The 21,172-nt window shown below is 39.5% G+C and overlaps 1 protein-coding gene across 1 annotated transcript in view; it reads left to right on the top strand.

Moving 5' to 3' along the window:
- IFT57 (intraflagellar transport 57) overlaps window positions 1-19,790 on the top strand; it is a gene marked incomplete at its 5' end in the record, with an annotated part of 25,720 nt that extends 5,930 nt beyond the window's left edge. The window contains 7 exons of the mRNA XM_082487629.1: window positions 8,674-8,742; window positions 9,305-9,427; window positions 14,014-14,085; window positions 14,687-14,818; window positions 16,184-16,246; window positions 18,073-18,139; window positions 19,366-19,790. Coding sequence (XP_082343755.1) covers window positions 8,674-8,742; window positions 9,305-9,427; window positions 14,014-14,085; window positions 14,687-14,818; window positions 16,184-16,246; window positions 18,073-18,139; window positions 19,366-19,541 — 702 coding nt within the window. The 3' untranslated portion in view covers window positions 19,542-19,790. The remainder of the gene's footprint in view (window positions 1-8,673; window positions 8,743-9,304; window positions 9,428-14,013; window positions 14,086-14,686; window positions 14,819-16,183; window positions 16,247-18,072; window positions 18,140-19,365) is intronic.
- Between the last annotated feature and the right edge of the window lie 1,382 nt (window positions 19,791-21,172).

The following is a 21,172-nucleotide window of genomic DNA, read 5'->3' as shown; positions in this document are numbered from 1 at the left end:
GGGGGAGCGAAATGGCGGAGGAGGCTGGGGGCGGTGGCGGGACCAGGCGCGGGACGGCAGCGGCAGCGGGGGAGCGGGACGACGAAGGGGCGGAGCGGGGCCCAGGCGCGGCGTATCACATGTTCGTGCTGATGGAGGACCTGCTGGACAAGCTGAAGCTGCTCAGCTACGAGGAGGAGGCGCTGCGGCGCCACAACATGCGGCCGCTCTCTAGGTGTTTCTCGCCCGCTCCGCCGGGCGGATGGCGGCGGCGCCTTGGGAGCGGGGGGTGGGAAGGCGCGGAAGGCCCCGGGGAGGGTGGCGGCCTCGCCTGGGAGGCCGCGTGGCCGCGGCGGGGGAACGGCTGGGGCCGGGGGGTCGCGCCGCGTGGGACGAAGCTCCAGGCGTGGGGCTGCGCAGCCGCCACGGCTGTAGGGGGAGGCGTCCGCTACGGGACGTGGGTGAGCCCGGCTGGGCGCGAAGCCCCATTGGCGGCGGGGAGAAATCCCCGTGGGCAGTTAGTCCGCTGCGGTCGCGGCTTAGGGAGGGACGGCTGGTGGTGGGCTGATAAGAAGCCTGGGTCAAGTGATAAACGGTCCGCCTCCCGGGTGATTTTGAAGCTTTCAGAAGGGGGAGTCCCTCTAAAGGCTCTGAGATGTGATAAGTAACGGGACCGATGTGCTCCCAACATCCACCTGCCCAAATAACTTTCAGATCCATCCATCAGTTTCAACCAGGCTCACACAGCTGGGCTTGCTTTAAGCAACGGCTTGATAGGGGGTAAAAACATGGTCTAAATTATTCTCTTGTTGGGAGGGAGGCTCAAGTATGAGCTCAGTGGCTGTAAGCTGTTTTTAACCAGCTGTCTGACTATCCGGATATTTGGAGCAAGGAAGCAAACTTTTGTCCCTCTTAGCAAGTAGCTGTGTCTGTAAGGGAGAGTGTTTGGTTCCGAGTATCCAGTGTGTACACGATTTATATTTTGGTTGGACCAACTGGTCTGATTTTATGGACCGAATTCTCATTAGGACCACATCATTCAATTGCGTGTGATCCAAAGTAGATCCTAGTTTGTATACCTTGCTCTCTAAAGTAACCCAAGGCACAGTAGGTGAGGATGGGTGGAAGGATCACTTCAAAAATGTGCTCCTGATCTGAGCTTACATACTGTTTTAGGTACACCGGCCTTTTGCCATTTCTGAGGAATATGGGAAGGGGAAGAGGTTTGGGGAACTCTGGAGCAAAAGGAACTGGGTGTATTGCTGTTGTCAGGAAGAGTATTTGGGGATGTTAAGAAGGGAACAGGAGGTGAGGTTGCTGTGGTGTAATGACATGGATGAGGACAATATGCAGAAAAAGGACACGTGTCTGTACGCAATGAGGCTTCAGTAAATTTGTTCTCCCTTCCTCAAGGAAGTGCCATTCAAGTTTTCATGCAGTCACTTGATACAAAATTTGTTTATTTTTAAAGAGGCATAATCGTGTACCTGAATACAGATACCTTTGTGCTATTTGTCTAAACTCCCATTAACGGAGAACAGTATGCTTCTGAAGTATTTTTCAATGTGTTCTAAAATAGATAAAAAATGAGATAAATCCACCCTGGCTTCCAGTGTCATGGGTAAAGGTATAACGCTTTAGCAACGAATTATTTTAATTTTGGTTTTGAAGTAGGCTGTTTGCTGTGTGATGTTGACAGTAGTTATCAATCACTTTTGCTAATCTACTTAGAGGATGTTTTTCAAATTTATATTTTGTCTTGCACTGTAAATCATTTGCCCTGTGAGAAAGGCCTGAGATTTAGCAAAATCTTAGCTCATTCATGGCCTAGAAGTTATTGACAATTGCTGATCTTTGATTCTTTTGAGCTTTTAAATATTTTACGTTATGGAAGACACATTTGAATTAATCCATTGCATAGGCTCTTTATTAGTCAGTGGTGGTATTTTATGAAGTGATGGGATGGATACTGCATGTGGAAATTGAATGGGAACAGAATTGAGCTCATCGCTATTTGAGACTGCTCAGGTGAATAAGAGTAACTTAGGTTTGAAGTCTAATGTGGATTAATATCTTACTCAAATCACAGAATGATAGGGATTGGAAAGGACCTTTGGAGATCATCTAGTTCAACCCCCCTGCCAGAGCAGGGTCACCTACAGCAAATCGCACAGGATGGCATCCAGGCAGGTTTTGAATGTCTCTAGAGTTGGAGACTCCACAGCCTCTCCGGGCAACCTGTTCCAGTGCTGTGCCACCCTCAAAGTAAAGAAGTTCCCCCTCGTGTTTAGATGGAACTTTCCATGTTCAAGTTTGTGCCCATTACCTCTTGTCCTGTCACTGGGCACCACTGAAAAAAGACTCGTCCCCTTCTCCTGGCACCCTCCGTTTAAGTATTCATAGGCATTGATAAGATCTCCCCTCAGTCTTCTCTTCTCCAGGCTCAAAAGACCCATGTCTCTCAGCCTTTCCTCATGAGAAAGATGCTCCAGTCCCCTAATCATCTTTGTAGCCCCTTGTTGGACCCTCTCGAGCAGTTCCCTGTCCTTCTTGAGCTGGGGGGCCCAGAACTGGACACAGTACTCCAGATGTGGCCTCAGCAGGGCAGAGTAGAGGGTGAGGATAACCTCCCTCGACCTGCTGCTGACCATACTCTTCTTGATGCATCCCAGGATGCCATTGGCCTTCTTGGCCGCAAAGGCCCATTGCTGGCTCATGCTCATCCTATTGTCCACCAGGACTCCCAAAGTGGGAAATAGATGAGCTGCATGTAGGAAACGTAGTCTACTGGGGTTACGTGTGAAACTAGACATCCTTAATTTAGTTGAGATGGATCACTCATTGAGAAAGTCAGTTAAAGAAACTGCTTTCTACCCTGTGCTGACCTATAATGTGGTAAAAGCTTCAGTAGCTCAAAATATTTACCATTTCTTTCCCCCTTTTTAAACAGGCACTACTTTGCACTGCCCACTAATCCCGGTGAGCAGTTCTTTATGTTTTGCACGCTTGCCGCTTGGCTGATCACTAAAGCGGGACATCCCTTCGAACAGCCGCAAGAATATGATGACCCCAATGCAATAATATCAAATGTACTCTCAGAACTGCGATCATTTGTAAGTGTCGAACATGCTGTTTTCCCAAGTGTATTTCAAGCGTGTGCATCACCTTCAGAAATAACAGTAATGACACACTTTCTCTGCTGTCTGATTATGTTCCCAAGGACTGGACAGACTTTTCCTATCTATAAGTTTTTACTACGTTAATTAGTTAATTGGAAGTTTATATTGTGTGTACCTACTTGCTAACTTTTTGGCAGTACAAAAATGGTCTTACAGTATTATGTATGATTCCAATTAGTTTTGTTCCACAATCTGTAAAATGTATTAAATCAGACTTACTTCTTATAGTGCCACATATGTTGCTCATTTATACTACTGTAATTTACAAAGATTCTATCTTGAAAGTTTACACAGTGCTTGTGATCCTGCTTCTGCCAAAGTCAATGGTATGATTCATAGTGAAGGGAATGGTCTAGCATTGTGTTCATGTTTTTGTTTGTTTGGGGTTTTTTTTTGGTTTGGGTTTTTGTTTTTTTTTCCTTTGGTAAGGAGTAAAAGGTTCCCTAAACTGTCAGGAATTATTGGGATTTTTTTTCAACATTAACTCCCCCCCCCCCCCCCCTTCCTGAATGTCAGGAGAGCGTATCAACTTATGGGAAGTATAATCTTATTGAGATTATACTGAGGTACAGCTGTGAATGATGTTAAGAACACTGTTTTCTAAAGGAGTTAAAGAATAAATATCTTAGGTTTTTTATCAAGTAGGACAGCAATAAATAAAAATAAGTATTTTATAAATAAAATGTGTAACAAACAGGCAATGTTGAAAAGCTGGTGGTTAAGTCTCAGTACCTGAGTTCCTCTGTAGCTGTTCTTGCCTTGCCAGTGTGTCACTTGTGCTTGACCATCTAGCTGCCTTGCAGCTTCTGACTCTTCTGCTCCCTGTGAGTGTCCTCTTACCAGGTGTTTTAAGATTTCTACACTGCATCTGTTCCTTGGGTTGTTACGTTTTCCCTTCTGTTGCCTGACTGGAGCTGCATAGTGAAAGAATATGAATTAGCATTGGTAAAATCTTCATACGCGATGGACACTTTGGTCTTAGTGTAGTAAATCTTGTTACCTCCCTGAGAGGAAACTTGATTGATGTGTAGCCATTACTAAACAGTATACCTCTTTGTTTTAGGGAAGGCCTGTGGATTTTCCTCCCTCAAAATTAAAGGCAGGTTACGGAGAGCAAGCATGCTATGTTCTTGATTGTTTAGCTGAAGAAGCCTTGAAATACACTGGCTTTAGCTGGAAAAGGTATAGTACGCTTTTAAGCATCCTCCCTTATGCATTGTTTTCCAGCAAACAAATGTAAATTGTAATTGTAAAGACAAAACATAGTAATTAACAAAAATGTTTTACTTGACATTTCATGAGATGCAAAATTCAACTAGGCTTGAAGCAGTAGGACAAATTAATTCCTAATGCAATTTAACACAATTTAGTCTATTACCAGCAAGGATGAATTTGGGCCATTAATAGACTTAGCTAATTAATAAAGATTTGACTGATGACCTTTTTTTGGTCATTTTCCTATGCATAACTGCTTGTTAATCTGACAGTTGAGTCGAAACATATTAATATTCTTTTATGTCCTATCAATCATTCTTGACCTCTTCAGTTGAAGGTATCCACAGTATGTGATCATGTTACAAGTAAGCTACATTAACTTTGAGTGTTTAATACAAAGGAAATCTTATGAGAAATTAGATGACAGATAAGTTCAAGAATATGAAAATTTGTTAAAAGTGCTTTTTATTTCATTCTTTCCTTCTGATGGGTTTTGAAATGGATATAGTGAAGTAATTTCTACCTTGGAAATATTTTACTATTCCCTCTATTTAGTACATAGATTCCACTGTAAGGCAAAAATGAATCAGTTGTGACTTGCACTTAAATTTTAAGAGGTTAGGACAAAACAGAAAATGACTCAAAATTTACTCCCCAGGTGTGTTTGCAGTATGAATGTACTGTACTGCTTGGCATAATAACTAACCCTCACTTTTAAGACAGCCCAAGATAAACAAAGACTTTTAAGGCTGAGAGTTAATTTTATTTGTTGAAGAGTGTGAGACACTGTCTAGTTGTATTCCACATCACCTGTACTTACCATGAGCAGTTTTGCTTGCTTGGGAGCAGTTTACAGGGGTATTTCCAATTTACTGTGTTTAAAAGCTCTACTCTTGTTTGTACTAATTTCAGGCCAACATATCCAACAGAAGAGCTAGAAGAAGAAGAAATAACAGAAGATGATGCAGAATTAACGCTTAATAAACTGGAAGAGGATGTTGCGGTAGGTTTACCTAACTGGTTTTGATTATGTAAGTATTGGCCAGCTACGAGGAAGTTTTTCTCGCTGTTCGTTTTGTTTGGCTTTGTTTAAGAAGTCTTTTCTACTAGCTGTTCCATCGCCCTTTTTTCCTGCATCTCCTTTCTTGCATTGTCATTTTCTTTGTAGAGTTTTTTCCTTTCAGATAAGGTTGTTAACTCTTTGTGATAGAACTATATTCTTATGTGCATTTATAACTTATGTAAAGTGAAGTGGAATTTGACCATAGATTGAAATTGTATAGATTCATAATTGTTTATTTTGTGCTGATACAAGCTGTTGATGTTAAATGAAACTTCGATTCCTGTTTACAGAATCGGCTTGTATTTGGTTAAAATTTGCCCAGCGCTTAATTAATAGAGTGCTCGCTATTATAACTCAGATTTCACTGCAAATAGGAAACAGTAACTTTGGTACTTAGTTGATCTTAAGATTTAGGAACAAGGTAGGTGGAAAAGAACAACTGGAAACCATGCATTTGTTTAAAAACACTAGCAAAGACCTAAATAAAGGTTGCAGAATTGTTTCTGTAGAGAAAGGTCATGGCAGCTGATCGCTATATATTCCATCAATGAAATGGTAATATCCAATCATCCATTCTGACTGCAGAATAAGTCTTCCTGCTTTGAAATACCTTTTACAAACAAGACGGCAATATTTGATGAGCTGTTTTATTTATTTCTGCTTTTTAACTATGATAATTACAGTGAAGGTGTCATATCTATGAAACAGCCTATGAAATACATCTGTAAGTTCAAATATGCTTTTAGGACTTACTGATGGATGGATGTTGAACAGAAGTTTCTTGCTGATTGACTTTCTCAGAAGTCTCTCTTTTATGAGAGTTGGAGTCTCACTGTTACCTGATAGCACAATGTTATCACAAGACATTGTCATTTTCACAGGCCTCTGTCACTCTCCTCGAAGTGAATCTTTTTACTGCTGACTTTAGATTTTTCTGGAGAGGGAAGTTAGCTAAAGACAATTAAAGTGAAAAATACAAAAAGAAGTTAGTTTGACATCTGATTTCTCCAAAAGCTGATGAATCTGTGCAAAATAAATGTAGATCAAAACCTAAATATTGAAAGCTGTGAGCCTGGAAGTGTTCACTTGCTGGGTCAGGTAATTACTTGAGGACAAAACAATTTTCTGGAGTGTTAAGGCCCAGCAACACTGGATAGAAAATGCCACAACTGTCCCATTTTAGTTTTCACATTTTTCAAGTGCATGGTAAAAATTAAAGGTCATAAAAGTTTGAAATAGAGTGACAGTACTGTTGTCATACAGTTCTAATCATACTTCCAATTTATATACCACAATAGTCCACAAGAATGTAACAGTCAAAGAATTTGCTTCTCTTCTTCCTATTCTGACTGTTTGCCTAACTATTGCATTATTGTTCTCATTTTTATTCGCCAAGAAAAATTCCAAACCTTTATTCTTAAATTTCATACAATGTGCAGATATTGTGGTGTGGATGCCTGGTTGCATATTTACCAGCTTTGAAGTCTCCACGGAAAAAGTCCTGAATAATTCTGAGAACAATAAGAGACATTCTCTATTGCATGTTTGACCAGCCTCAGAAACGTAAGCTGTTGGTGGCTAAAAGCTTTAAATATGAAAACAGTCAGCTGTCTGCTCTTTTCTGTGTCTCGTTAAGGTCTAAGCTGTTAAATTGGGAAGTGGGGAGGAAACAGTTAACTAAAGCACAGTTGAAACCCTTCAAAGAATCTCTGGATTTGCTCTCAGGTAGTATCTGAGGCCATGATTTTCACAACTAACATGTTTTATTAGCTCTTCTGAGTTTGTGTGTTAATAAAACTATTGAGCTAGGTTTATACCACGTGGATAACCACTTTTTCTAGAGCCCATAATGGTTCTACAGGGATTAATTATATGCTGATGTAAATTTTGTTTTTCCCCAGTCCATTGTTGCTGCCAGTACATCGATATGTCTTGTATGTATTAGCTGTATCCATAATTGAATTTAGCAGTGTTTCCAGTAGTTAAATGCTAATGATGATGTTCGTTGATTGTTGTTCTGGTTTAGATTCTTCTGAGTAAAATTGATGATGCAAACAGAGACAAGCCTTGTTCTATAAGTCTTGGGGAATCAGGTGAACAGCAGCCAGCAAGGCTGTCTGTGCAAGGAATCCGCACAGTTTGGTTCCTCAGTTCTGATAAGTAATCTTGTTGTCGTGGTGGTGGTGTAGTATGTTCTTCTAAATGCTGTACAAATATATATTGTGCATTTAGCAAAAGATAGTCCCAATCTAGTCACCATTAATTTCTTGCAAGTATTCAGAGAAATAGGGGCCTAACTTGCCAGAATAAAATAAAGCGGTCCCTGTTAGTTAAAATCTAGGTAAGGTACAGTAATAAGCTCCCAGGTTTTCACTGAGTCTTGCAAGGTTCTACGCTAAGACCTGTATTATTGCAGCATTCGTGATTTGTCCAGAAAGGATGTGAATGATGAAATTTGACTTTGGTGGTAAAGATGGTGGCTAACAGAAGAGCCACAGAAGGACAAGGTGTATAAGGGTGAAGTGTATGGGTGATAAAATGGCAGGTGAAATTCAATACAGATAAATGGAGGGTAACGTATAGCAAAAGCATCGTTGATTTATGCATTGATGGGCTCTGAGCTGATCATGATCACTGAGGAGTGCAATTTTGAGACTATAATAATATAAACCGTCAGCACAGTGCCTAGCGTCATGGACAAGAAAACAAATCAATTGCCTCAATTTGAATTCTATTATTCTGCACGCTTTTAAAATGTGGTATTGTTCTGCAGCTCCAAATCTGTAGTGCAAACAACATCTTGAAAACTGTGTACAGATCTGGTTGTGGTTTGTTTTTTGCTCTGTTTTGGTTTTATTTTTAATGCAAAGCTTTAGGAAATGCATAAGAAATTACAGTTACCATACACTATTGATAATGGCCTGTTTGATGTGAGACGCCTTAGGTTTTGGGGTTGTTTTTTGTTGTTGTTGGTTGGTTGGTTTAGTTTTTAAATACTGTGGCACCCTGAGGGAAATGTGGGGTAGCTTTCATCTTCCAGCTTGTCCCAGATATTGTGTCTCCTCATAAGATTTTAAGTAAATACAAGCTCTGTTTTCATAAACTCTCCATGTCAGAAATTTGGAATTTAATACTTCTTATCCTGTACTCCTGCAAAATAAAATTATGGAATAAGATAGTGCAAGTCTTAGTAAGTAACATTTCTGACTGAAGTCTTACTTTGCAACTTTCCTTAAGGAAGAAGAGTCAGACAATGAAGAAAATTTTATTGACCTGAATGTTCTAAAGGCACAGATGTACAGATCAGTAAGTTGTTACCTATCAGTCTTCTCTTGAGAGATTTTTACATCTGTAAAAGCAATTTATTTCTGTTGGATTTAAGTGTGACAGTCTAAACTTGAAAAAACATTCCAACTGAAATGAATCAGCTCATTTTAAAAGAAAAATGTACATCTCCAGTTTCCAAACTGTTATCACTACAAGTTTGCTGGAAACATTTGCAAGAAAGTTTTGCAGAGACTTTTAGGGAAACATGGTATAAGTTTCTTGAATGTATTTTAATTTCCGTCCCCCCTTGCTATTTCTGGAATGTATTATTATGTATTTCTTATTATACACATTTTATTCTTTTTTATTTTATTCTTTTCGATTCTAAGTATGATGAGAAAATGTGTTTATTTTAATTCCTAGTCTTTATGAATTCAAAGAAAGCCATTAAAGAAATTGGTGATAACTGTAGTCTAGATCATTCTGGATATAAGTATTTTCCTGACTGTGAACATTGTAAGCCATTGTAACATGATTGCTAACAGTTCTCACTGTGCATAATGATGATATTTTGTATACAAACTTTGTGATTTTTACACAGGACATGAATGACTCTGCAAAGCAAGAAGAGATTTTACAGTCCACAATAGATGCAGTAGAGTGGAATCTGGAAGTGGAACGTGTGCTTCCACAGCTGAAAGTTACGGTTAGGACTGACAATAAGGTATGCAAGAACAGCTTTGCATGTGTACACATGGGGATTAAAGCGTGATTTCAGCCAGTGTTGTTTACTTTCAATTTAAAACTTTTTTTTTTTCCTTTGTCATGCCAAGGATTATGAATAATGGGCTCTCCAGTGCCATCTTCTCTGAATCTTTGTCATTGACTTTGACCCTAGAAGCAATAATTTTCAGTAGGTTTTTTTTTCCAACACTATACAAGAATATTTTTTTCTGCTACTTACAAGCACCTTATTTCCATATATTTATTTCCATATATTTATTCAGTAAAAACATCTTAAATCATTATATATTCATACATCTGAAAAATTATATCCTCAGTTTAGCAGCTATTAAAACATCTTCCTGGAAGAGAGCTGAGGAGCTTCTTAACTTTCAGCTGTTCATTTTGTCAACCACATGAAAGGTTGTTTGCATGGAATTCATGTTGCTGAACTTTAAATGGCAATAAAGTATGTCTGTACCTCTGATCCAGTCATCATGGGCTCTCCTTATGTTTAGCAAAATGAAGTGAGTACTTTTTCAACTGATTTTTACTTACCTATCCAGATAACTACATCACAATGAAATTCATCATTTCTTAGACATGAGTTTTTCTCTCCATAATCTATTCCAAGGAGTCTAGAACAAGCAGGTTAGAAGCAGACCTCTATCTTTGGCATGTCAAAGTCCAAACCTAGGACCTATTCCTGGCATTGCGATAAACATTCTTTCTAGGAGCTTGTATAACACACACAGATCAGTGCAGTATTGAAATTGCTCATTTGTTGTGACCCAGCTAGTTGGGGTGTTGAAGCAATCTGTAGCAGTGATACAGAATTCAATGAAAGATAATTATCTTGCCAAAAATAGGCTAAGCTCTCAACTAGCTGTTAAATCGCTTGCCTGTCTTATGCTATACTGCATTCTTCTACATGAAGAATGATAGGACAAGGGGTAATGGATTCAAGCTGGAACACAAGAGGTTCCACTTAAATTTGAGAAGAAACTTCTTCTCAGTGAGGGTGACAGAGCACTGGAACAGGCTGCCCAGGGAGGTTGTGGAGTCTCCTTCTCTGGAGACATTCAAAACTCGCCTGGACGCCTTCCTGTGCAACCTCATCTAGGTGTTCCTGCTCCGACAGGGGGATTGGACTAGATGATCTTTTGAGGTCCCTTCCAATCCCTAGCATACTGTGTGATACTGTGTGTGTGAAGAATTGCCTGGTTTGAGCCTTGGCAAGCACATCTGTTAGAGAGAACATCATGCTTGATTCTCACACTAAGAAATTAAAACTTAATAAAGTCATAAGTGGAAAATTAAAGCTACTGTAAGAACTGAGTTTTACTGCTTTCCAGTTTAATGTACCATCTCTTGGCTTTAAGGAGTGTGCCAAAATGAACGCGAAAAGATAATTCTTCTTTTTCTAGCTTCTGTGCTATCATGCTTTCAGAAATAACTGGAGAGAAGTGTTTGGTGTTTTTTCATTGTACAAGAAAAGCATCATGTTCTGTTTCCTATACGGTGCTGTATGCATAGCACCAGGAGAGGGTTAATGGTTTTAATCAATGGCACTAGAAACTAGAAGTTATTTGTAAAGTCCTGGGCTGGGGGTGTGGGGTGGTGTTTAATTTAAACTCCGAAGTTTGATAAATTTGGAACAATTGTCACCAGACCAACAAAAGACCTTGAGTCTGCTGCAAACTTAAAACCCAACATATAACATAAGCACACTTTCTCTACTAGCCTTTGTTTTGTTCTGGAAGAGAACACTGGGCAGCAGCAGCATAATTGTAGACAGCAGGTGAACCTCATGGGCTGAGCAGCTGTTGCAGATGCTCGGCTGTGCTCTTCCGAGATAGACAAACACCACTCTGTTGGTAGTTACGTGCATGTCCTGCACAGGGGGATAGCCTCACTTCAACTCAGTGGCACTCCCTGTGATTGAAGGATGGCACATGTTTAAGCATGCAGCTGTGTTAAGCCAGGATTTGTTTTGTACCTGTTATGAGACATTATAAGTGACTGTATTCTCCAGGAGTTCTGGGATCGGGAATTCCTTTTGCTCAGGTGCTGCAGCCCAGCCCCGTGTGCCTGTGGACCTGCAGGTCCCCATCCCAGACTGGTGGATGCAGCTGCTGCTGCTTTCTTGTTTGCAGGTTCAGAAGCATTTATCCCGCAGACACACAGAGGACCCTGAATTGTCCAGCTACGCAAACTGCCATAAACAGGGCCCTGTCTTGAACAGCACTTGTAGGACTCCTGTAAAATATAAGTATAGACAGTCAGGGCCCCTTCGTCCTCTTCAGCTAATTAAGATTGAAGTTCAGTAGTGAAAGCACACACCGCTTTCTCTCTATGTTCACGATCACATGCACATTCATGGACCCCCTCAACTATCGACGTGTCTGTTTGTCTGATCCCCCTGCCAGGATCCTGGGCCCTCTTCACTGTTTCACTGCTCTTCTGCTTGCTGGTTAGTCCGGCTTGATGCTTGCCAGCAAACAGGTGCACACACTCACGCACTTGCTTTAAGAGCACCGTACATTTGTGGGTCCTGCTGCATACCATCATCTGCCTGCCTCATATCCAGGGCCTTGACAGCTAGTTCAGTTTTTAAGTCTGCTATTGAATTTTACACGTGCACAGCATGTTTAGGGAAGATGCAAACGCTTGTCTGTCACCACCCCAGCAGCCGGCACCAGCAGCACGGGCTTGTGACCCACAGTCTCACTCCAGCTGCTGGCACCGAGCCCCTGACTTGCTGTACTCACACCGGTCCTTTCCAGTAGCTGGATTTGGGATACATGCCAGTCCTGCCTTGGTGGCTGAGACCCTTGTCTGCTCCTGTGGCTGGCACAGAGACACCCGCTCACTCCTGCTGCAGACACTATGAATTTGGGACACCTGCAGCCCTGGTCTGATTCCAGTTGCTGGCCCTATATCCCCTCTCACCAGCAGCTGGCGCTTAGTCCTTGAAGCACTTGTACATGCACAGGATAGAGAGTGAGACTGCACAGAAAGATAATTAACAAATAATTTAATAAGAAGACAGGATAGACTGCAGTGATCAGGTACAGGGCTCAGTCAGACAAGTGGACTCACTAGCAACAGTTTACACGTGACCAGCCCCTCTTATACCCCTCTCTGTTCCCTGCTTTGTTCCTTCCCAGTCCCCTTCTCCTGCACGTTGCTTCATCGGTTTGCACGGTTGCACCAGTCCTCTTCCCAAATATCCAGAACCCCCAGGTTTGCATTCTTACCAGTTGTAACAGCCAGGTTCACCTTCTTTGAAGTGATCCTTGCAGTTTCTTCATAGCCCATCAGTTAGTGGTGACTGATGAGCTTTGTTTCTTGTCCTTGTCTCTCTCAGTGTTTGTCTGACAGGTCTGTGACTGCATAGATCTTTTTTCCCTCCCCCTTTTCTTTACCATCCCATTTTGACAAGGTTCTCCATCAGATAATTGTACTGATACAAACATTCTTACACTCTGCATGCCCTTATCCATTAGTGTAACTAGCCAGGTTTGTTTCTTGTTACTGCCTCCACTATTGTTTGCTGGTCAGGTTTGTGCCTCTCTGTGTTTTGCTTAGCATCCTTTTTCACAAGGTCCTTGATCAGATAATCTTAGTGAAGCAAACACTGTCGCCTTCCACATATCCTTACAGCGCCCATTTTACAAGAAAGTCTCCTAAGGTTTGATTTCAAGTGGTAAAGATTTATTAACATCACTTTTATTTTTTAACACCTAGACCAGAACAGTGCCAAAAAGCTTAAAAATCTTAAAAACGTTTTTTAGCATGCTCAGAAACACAATACTGAAATAGCAGTAATTATGCAGTGCTGCTACTCTGCTTCATTTTGAACTCACAGTCTGTCTGCAGCTGTGCTTTGCGTCTGGGAGATGTAAAAAGTTTGCATTGATAAGGAAAAATTTGTGACGAAGCCAGGGAACTAGAATTGATTTCTAAGTGAAAGATGCCTACCTATCAAGTTAAAACAGCACCATTTCTCATCCCCCATCCCTGAGTCCGTGTATGTTTCCTATGACCTAGAAGCTGCAAATAACTTTCCCCCTTCTGAATTTGTCCCACTATCAAAACCAAGTTTAGGTATTTCCGCATCTTTCATTTTTTTCTGTTCTTCTCTTGATAATAGTAAGAGCTCAGTAGAAAGGGAAGACCTGATCATCTGGAACTAAGTAGGTGTCAGGCATTTGAAGCGCTCATTTTGTCCAAGAATAAGCTGAGCCTAATGCAGCTATAATCAATAATTTCAGTATTTGTGCCTAGAGTGGTTTCTAGCAGAAATAGTTCCATGAAGATCAAACAGACTCTGAAAGGCATAGCTGCTGTGGTGTCAGTGGGGATGTCAGTGTTTGTTTATGGATCTGAGTGTCACATGTGACATTTAGGAGTTATAAATTGTGTCACGTTAAGCAAGTGCCTCTGGATGTGAACATGGCTGTGGCAGAATGATACGTGGTAATCGTATAAAAGAGAACTGACCCTGCCTTGCATACCAGCAAGTAACCAGAGAAAGATAAAAGTTGTATGTACCCGTGTTTTATTTTGTGGCATCTTTTTTAGGATTGGAGGGTTCACGTAGATCAAATGCATCAACATAAGGATGGAATTGAATCTTCTTTGAAAGAAACTAGGGTATGTCTTTTATGTACAGAATATTTCACTGATCTGTCAGCATCTTTATTTTCTCTTTTGTTTGATATACGTTAAGAACTAAGTTGATTTTTTTCTTCATTTTATTTGTGCTAATGCTGTAAAACTAAAAAGGGAAACATACGATAATGATGATTAGGGACAGTGGGATTGGCAAAACATCTTGTGGGAGAGAGTTGTATATGTGAGGATTAACAGGGATATTAGGGCTCATTAATGTATGTATTACCATAAGTACCTCCTGACTAGAGAGGGCAAAATAGAATAATACAATCTGATAATAAATGCTGCTAAAAAAAAATAAAATACTGTCAAATACTGTTGCTAGAGTAACTTGCTGACATTGACATTTGTAATTAATTGAGGGGGGGAGACTGATGGAAGTAGTGAAGCTGAATTATGTGTTTTGGAGGTGGACAAACCAGAACACATTAGGAATCATTTTTTGTTGGCCAAACACAGCATTTCTGTAGTATTTTTCTCTCACTTGTAGGCTTCCATATTCTTTCTTAATTACAGCACCATTTTAATACTCTTTGCGTACTCTCTATATACTGTCAACCCACAGAATATGATTTTCTAGGGTTACCTTGACAAACTCCATAATGAAATCAGCAGAACGTTGGAAAAGATCAATAGCAGAGAAAAGTACATCAACAATCAGTTGGAGCACTTGGTTCAAGAGTACCGTTCAGCACAAGCCTTGCTGAGTGAGGTAATGCACTGATGTTTTGTTGTTGCCTTCTCTAATACTAACTTGCTATTAAGTGAGGGTGAAGGCAAAGAAGACTCGGAGGAGTTATCTGTGAATTCTGCTGTTGGATATAAAGCAGGGGAAATGCTGATTGGCTGTCAAATTACATAGTTTTTAAGCTAAACTAGCTATTTTTATTCAACTATTCTACTGGGGAAAGTAAATGTTTTTTGTCTGGCTATTATGTAAATCTGTTGCCAATCTTCAGCAGCTAGTAAATTGCTAGTTCTGCTTTCCCTGGGAAGTTCACACATCTGTGATGAGTGGAAAAGCTACAGTCTCAGCCCAGCACTCATCTCTTATATTGATTACTCATGCTAACGTGCACAAAGCACTCTGATTACTACTTTCCTTCATTTAGTTTTTATGCCAATAGAGTGCTGTTTGAGAAGCTTTTTGATCCTCTAGTTAGGAGGCCTCTATAAGCTGCCATTTGGGTAGCCCTCCTATTTGTGGGCATGACATTAAAATAAGACTAACAGGATTTGACCTCTGTGCTTTCACAGAATCATGGAGTTTTCAGAGTTGGAAGGGACCTCTAGAGATCATCTAGTCCCACTCCCCTGCTAAAGCAGGATTACCTAGAGCACATTACTCAGGGCTGCATCCAGGCGGGTCTTGAAAATCTCCAGAGAAGGGGACTCCACAACCTCCCTGGGCAGCCTGTGCCAGTGCTCTGTCACCCTCACCGTAAAGAAATGTTTCTGTGTATTTGAACGGAACTTCCTGTGTTCTAACTTGTGCCCATTGCCCCTCGTCCTGTCACTGGGAACCATTGAAAAGAGCCTGGCTCCATCCTCCTTCAACCCACCCTTTAGATACTTGTACGCTATAATAAGGTCTCCCCTCAGCCTTCTCTTCTCCAGGCTAAAGAGCCTTTCCTCATAAGGGAGATGCTCCAATCCCTTAATCATCTTAGTTGCCCTTTCTGTTTACCTTACTATCAAATTTTAAGAAACTTCAAGATAGTAATTTGCTGTTGATGAAGAAATATTCTGGGTTTCAGGATTCAATTCTATCTGCATTCTGGCAAATTTTCTTTTTTTTTTTTCCTCATGTAAATGATCAGAAAACATACTTCTTACTGTGTATGTATTAGGGCTATTACAGTTTTTAAAACGGCTCTAAATTTTTGAATGATAGTCATTACGGGGGCTGATGTTTCAAGCCTGTCCTCATATGTGTAGCGCTGTAAATGTAATTGGGACTTTGTGGGAGAGTTTCTGGAATTGGGACATGTGAGAGCAACTTTTCGTGTTCCCTCTGAGCTATATGCATACATTTCTTTAGCTTTGTCATTAGAGCAAAAAACATGTTTCTTTCCAGGCTAAAGAGAAGTACCAGGAGGGGAGTGGAGGAGTAACTGAAAGGATCAGAGTGCTTTCTGAGGTAAAATACATCTTCACTTTTTTTTTTGCTTATTTTAAAACAATATTCAGATAGTTGTCATTTAGTGTTTGTGGGTTTATGAACCCAGCTCTTTCTGATTCGTTCTCATGTTAAGGATTAATATGTTTGTTTAGCGGAGGTGAATTTGGGCGACTTATTATGAGCTCTTGATTTCCCCAGTTCGTAAAAGAGGGTAAATGTTCTGTATTTTATAACCTGTGTCCTAGAATTATTGAGGACTAATAAAATGATGTCCATAAATTCTTTGGAAGAAGAAAAGCTTAACTCTTATTTTTAGTTAAAATTAAAATTTGAGATTTTCATCTTCCAAGCACTTAAAAGCAATACTTGACTAAATAGTAACTTTCCATACTAGTCAAATTGTGCAAATACCTAAAACTGGTTTTCTGTGTGTTTGTGGTTTTTTGGTTTTGGTTTGGTTTGGTTTGGTTTTTTTTTTTCATATCAGTGCTCTGACAAAGTTAAAGAAAAAAATCCCCTGACTCCTAAATGCCTCAGTATGTTGAATGTTTCATGGCATTTCATTTAGAATGACTGCCTGGTTTCCATATTTTTCAACCTTTTGTCCAATTCAGAATTTTTTTTTAACTCCTCTATTGTTTGAGTTTGAAAAACACACTTTATTTATTTGATGATAAAGTGTCTGGAATAGTCACATAAAATAGATCACACCATAAGAATGTTCTGGAAATTGTAAAACAGGTTTGAGACTTTTTAGAATAAAATAAAATAGTTGGAAGGGACCAGAATGATCATCTAGTCCAACTGCAGTAGATAATAAACACAGCAGTTTAATGAGAGTTCTAGCAAAATTTTCTGCGTGTATGGATTCTGCAGAATTAGAGCTCCTTTCTATTTCACTCTCAAGGAAGTAAGTTTAAAAAAAATGAGTACTTCACAATGACTTCAGATTTATAATGTGTTTGTGCTTTGGAAATTGTTGGCTGATTAGTAATGATAAATATGTTACTAGTTGGCAGCCGTCAAACTATGTAGCTGCAGTGGTGCATATCTAAGATAAACAACACACTGGCTATTACTACTGATCTGCTTTCAGGCATGCAGTCAAATCTCAGTCCACTTGGCAACACCAGTACCACTGTAGGTATGCAATAACAATGCAGGAGTGTTTCTTTTTCGTTACTGAAAAGGCTTATCGAACCCTTAATGAAGGGCCATTTTTATATTATAGACAAAAATACTAAATTCTTGCCTAGACTGTACCTTAGAATCATGTCTTTGCTTTTTCTTCATTGTCTACAAAGGCAAGCTGGTCGATAGTCAGTGCTGAAATGCACTTTTATTCTTCATACATGCATTTTACATACCCTTACCTGTGCCAGTGCCAGCAGGCTTGACTGCTGCGCCATCTTTTGCTGCAGTGCTGTTTCTCAGGTTTCCACTGTCATCTGCTGAAGTCCTGACACTTTGAGAAGGGCACCTGGCATGGTCGTTTGGTGAATCTTGGTCTGTGGGGACATTGGTTCCTATCTTCTGTAGAGCATCATACTGCAACACTTACATTGTTGTTTTCATCGGTTTGGGTTGCGTGGATGCTCCGTAACACTATGCTGTTTAGCCAACTTGTTACTATTTTTGCTGTAATTTTTACAACATTAATTTAGTTAAAGTTAAATTAAAATTTTCTTAATGTTTGAAAAAAAAAATGTTCTTCCATATACAACTAAGACAGATTAGTTCATTTTTTTTAAGTAATCCAGTTACTCAGCAGAGAATTTTTTTGTTTTCTTTTTTTAACTTGACATTCATCTGGTTTAATTAAGAAAAAAAATATCTATTTTAAGATTACAGAAGTATTAGAGAGAGTAAAGCAGGAAACGGAAGAGAAAGGAAGCAGTATGACTGATGGTGGTAAGTATGTTTTTGCCTCAGACAAAACACCCTTTTCCTCAATGGCAGGTGTGTAGTTTGTCCTTTATCAAAGAAAATAAAACGACCAGAATGAGTGACTAGTCGAAAACATCAATACTAAAATTTTAGAAGGTGTCTAAGAAAATCATGAGTCTAAACCTCTTTGAAAAAGTTACGTAAGTCTGCAGAACGTGGAGATTCCAGGATTTCCCTGTTTGGTAAATTATTTGTAAAATTTGGAAAAAAAAAATGGGTTTTGTCTCTGTTTTGCATAGTTATCAACTCACTGGAAGAAATTCACACATTACAGGTTCAAGCCCTTTTACTCTGAAATAGACACCGGCAATAGCTGTTAGATTCCCTGAGTAAGGCTGGCTGGAGTCAGTGAGAAAATTCATTTTGGTGTTTTGATATTTGGGCTTTTTTTAATATTTGAAACTACATACCTATGTGAATTAGTGTGTCTCAGACTCAGGATTTGGTTGTTTGAGATTTTTGCTGATAAATGCATTCTGTTGCGAATGTTCAAGGAGTGTGAATGCAGAAATAAATTGATGCATGTTACAGTAGAACTGAATATGCAAGCTGTATCCATATTTAATTGTAACCATTACAGCTAATTTACTGAAGTAGTTGTACGAGTTACTGTTTAAGGAAATTTTGTGCACCCTTGCTTAGCTCTGAAGGAGCTACTCACCTGCCTCACAACACCTTTTCTGTATTATGGCATGGCCAAGGGTCAGGATGAAATCTAGACTCTGGAGTTATAAGGATCAATATGATGCAGTAGCAGCATCCCTAGGGTGATATTAGTGGGAGGTGAGGGATTGGGAACAAAGTATGGACCACAAAACATTTTAATAGCTTTTCACACGTAAGATGACCTCTTGCTGAAGGTGTCTTCAGTTCTCTACCAAACCCCAAGTCAGGTATGGGGATGAAGCTTTCAGCTGAGCAAAATACATCATTGACAAACCTATCTTAATGTTGATGCACATCTTTATGCAGATATTAGATCTCAAGAAGACAGCAAAATTCTCATCGCCTGTTTCTATCTTTAAAGTGTCTTGCATATTAAAAATTATGTATCAGTACAGTCATGTCTTTAGAGTAGAACGCCTGTTTGTTCATTCAGCTCTTCAATATTAAGGAGTGAATTATAGAAAATAACGCTTTTGTGTTAAATAGCTGACACAGAGTTCCACTGTTTATCTTTTTTTTAACAGCTCCTCTAGTGAAGATTAAACAGGCCTTAACAAAACTGAAGCAAGAAACCACTCAGATGGACATACAAATTGGTGTAATAGAACACACATTACTCCAATCAAAGCTGAAAGAAAAATCCAGTATGACAGATATGCATACTACAATGATCTCAGAAGCCACAGTAGGTGCCTACTAAAATTGTTTGAAGCTGACTTGGTTTGCCCAAAATAGATTTTTTTTCCATTTGCTTTTTTGTTAGTTTAGAGGTTTCCTTTTTGTTGGGGAAGGGGGACATTCTTGTTTCTTGTTTGTTTTTAACAAGATGCTTGTCATGCACTTTTAAGAAGTAATGTGTACACTGTGGACTCAACATGTAGCCATGTTTAGTTTTGTGCTGTAAAGATTTACGGCAGATCCCTTCCAAATGTACTAATAAATTCTTATTAATGAACATGTCTCTGCTCCATTGGAGAAGTTATTTAGTGTGAAAGTCTATAGAATGATACTGACAGCCTGTAATCTTGATATTCTACAGTGCTGAAAGAAATTTGCTTGCAAAGGACTTGAAAGGAATTTAAAATGTCTACCATTGCCATTTACATACATTTAGTACAAAGTATTTAATTGACGATATTCAAATAATTCAGCATTATCCTTTCTAAAAAGCTGGGTCAAAATTGATATCAGCTGCAAGTAAAAGTAAATGGTTGCTTTGAATTGAAGTTTATGAATTAAGCAACAAACTAATGTTTCAATAATATTGGCATGCTCCTGCGACAGCCCTACACGAATTTGTGAATGGACAACCACCCTATTCCTCACTTTTTTTATTTTTGAGTGGTCCTCTAGACAGACTGGAATGGATGGTTTTTGCAATTATTTTTATTTTTACATTGCCTCTAACAGAAGCAATGATAACAAAATCTATATAAGATAAAAGAATGTGGCAAGTACTGTTTGGAAATTACTGTTGGCTTTTAAATTTTTTTTCTATGCGTCATCACTGTTTCAGAGTTAATTTATATTAGCATTGGGTCAAGTGCTGTTTTCATTTATAGTGTGTAGTAGAGCTCCATGGACATCATTTGGATTATTCTTGTTTTCTGTTCTTGTGTCAGAACACCTAATTTTGATCTCTGCTAAGGAAAAATGTTGCCAAATCTAAATGTGTTGTACAGAATGAGGAGAAAAATGTAGGAGGAAGAGGCTGGAAATGCAATGGCAACGGGTAGCACCCTTTGTCTTGGTAAATGTTTAGGTAGGCAGTGATTCTAGATGTTATTGGTAATGAAGGAGTGTGGAACAAAGAAAGAACCTTATTAAAGTACTAGTATATCCTTTTGGTTACCATTGTTCATAAGCCACAGACAATATTGGTACAATTCCAGTGATATTAAAATCCTCCCCTAACTTCTGGAGGCAACTCCATTCATCTTACAGTTAAGTTCTCTGACTTAAAGGTGAGCAGTATTTTGCAGAATCAGGGGATCGGTTCTGTGTCTGAAAGTCAAAACACTTGACAGAGTCAGTACCATGAGCCAGTTTCGTAATTTTGTTGTGCTTCAGTATTTCACTTGCCAAAAAGAAGCCCTAAACCCATCAGATTTTAATAAGTGAAAAGCTATATGTAAATGTCAACTATTATAATTTACCTGTGCAAGCAACTGCTGCAAATCTCTATGAATCACACTGGAAATTGGTTTCCAACTTCTTTTGCTGCCTACCTATATCCTCCCACATTGAGCTTAAATTAGAAAAGTTGTTATTCATGTTCCCTTTGTTAGGTGGTGTTGCTACTGCATATTTACTTTAACAGTGGGTTTACTT

Source organism: Vanellus vanellus (assembly GCF_965231255.1).
Source record: "Vanellus vanellus genome assembly, chromosome: 1".
In the NCBI taxonomy this organism is placed as follows: Eukaryota; Metazoa; Chordata; class Aves; order Charadriiformes; family Charadriidae; genus Vanellus; species Vanellus vanellus.
This window is presented reverse-complemented; position numbering and strand designations above follow the sequence as displayed.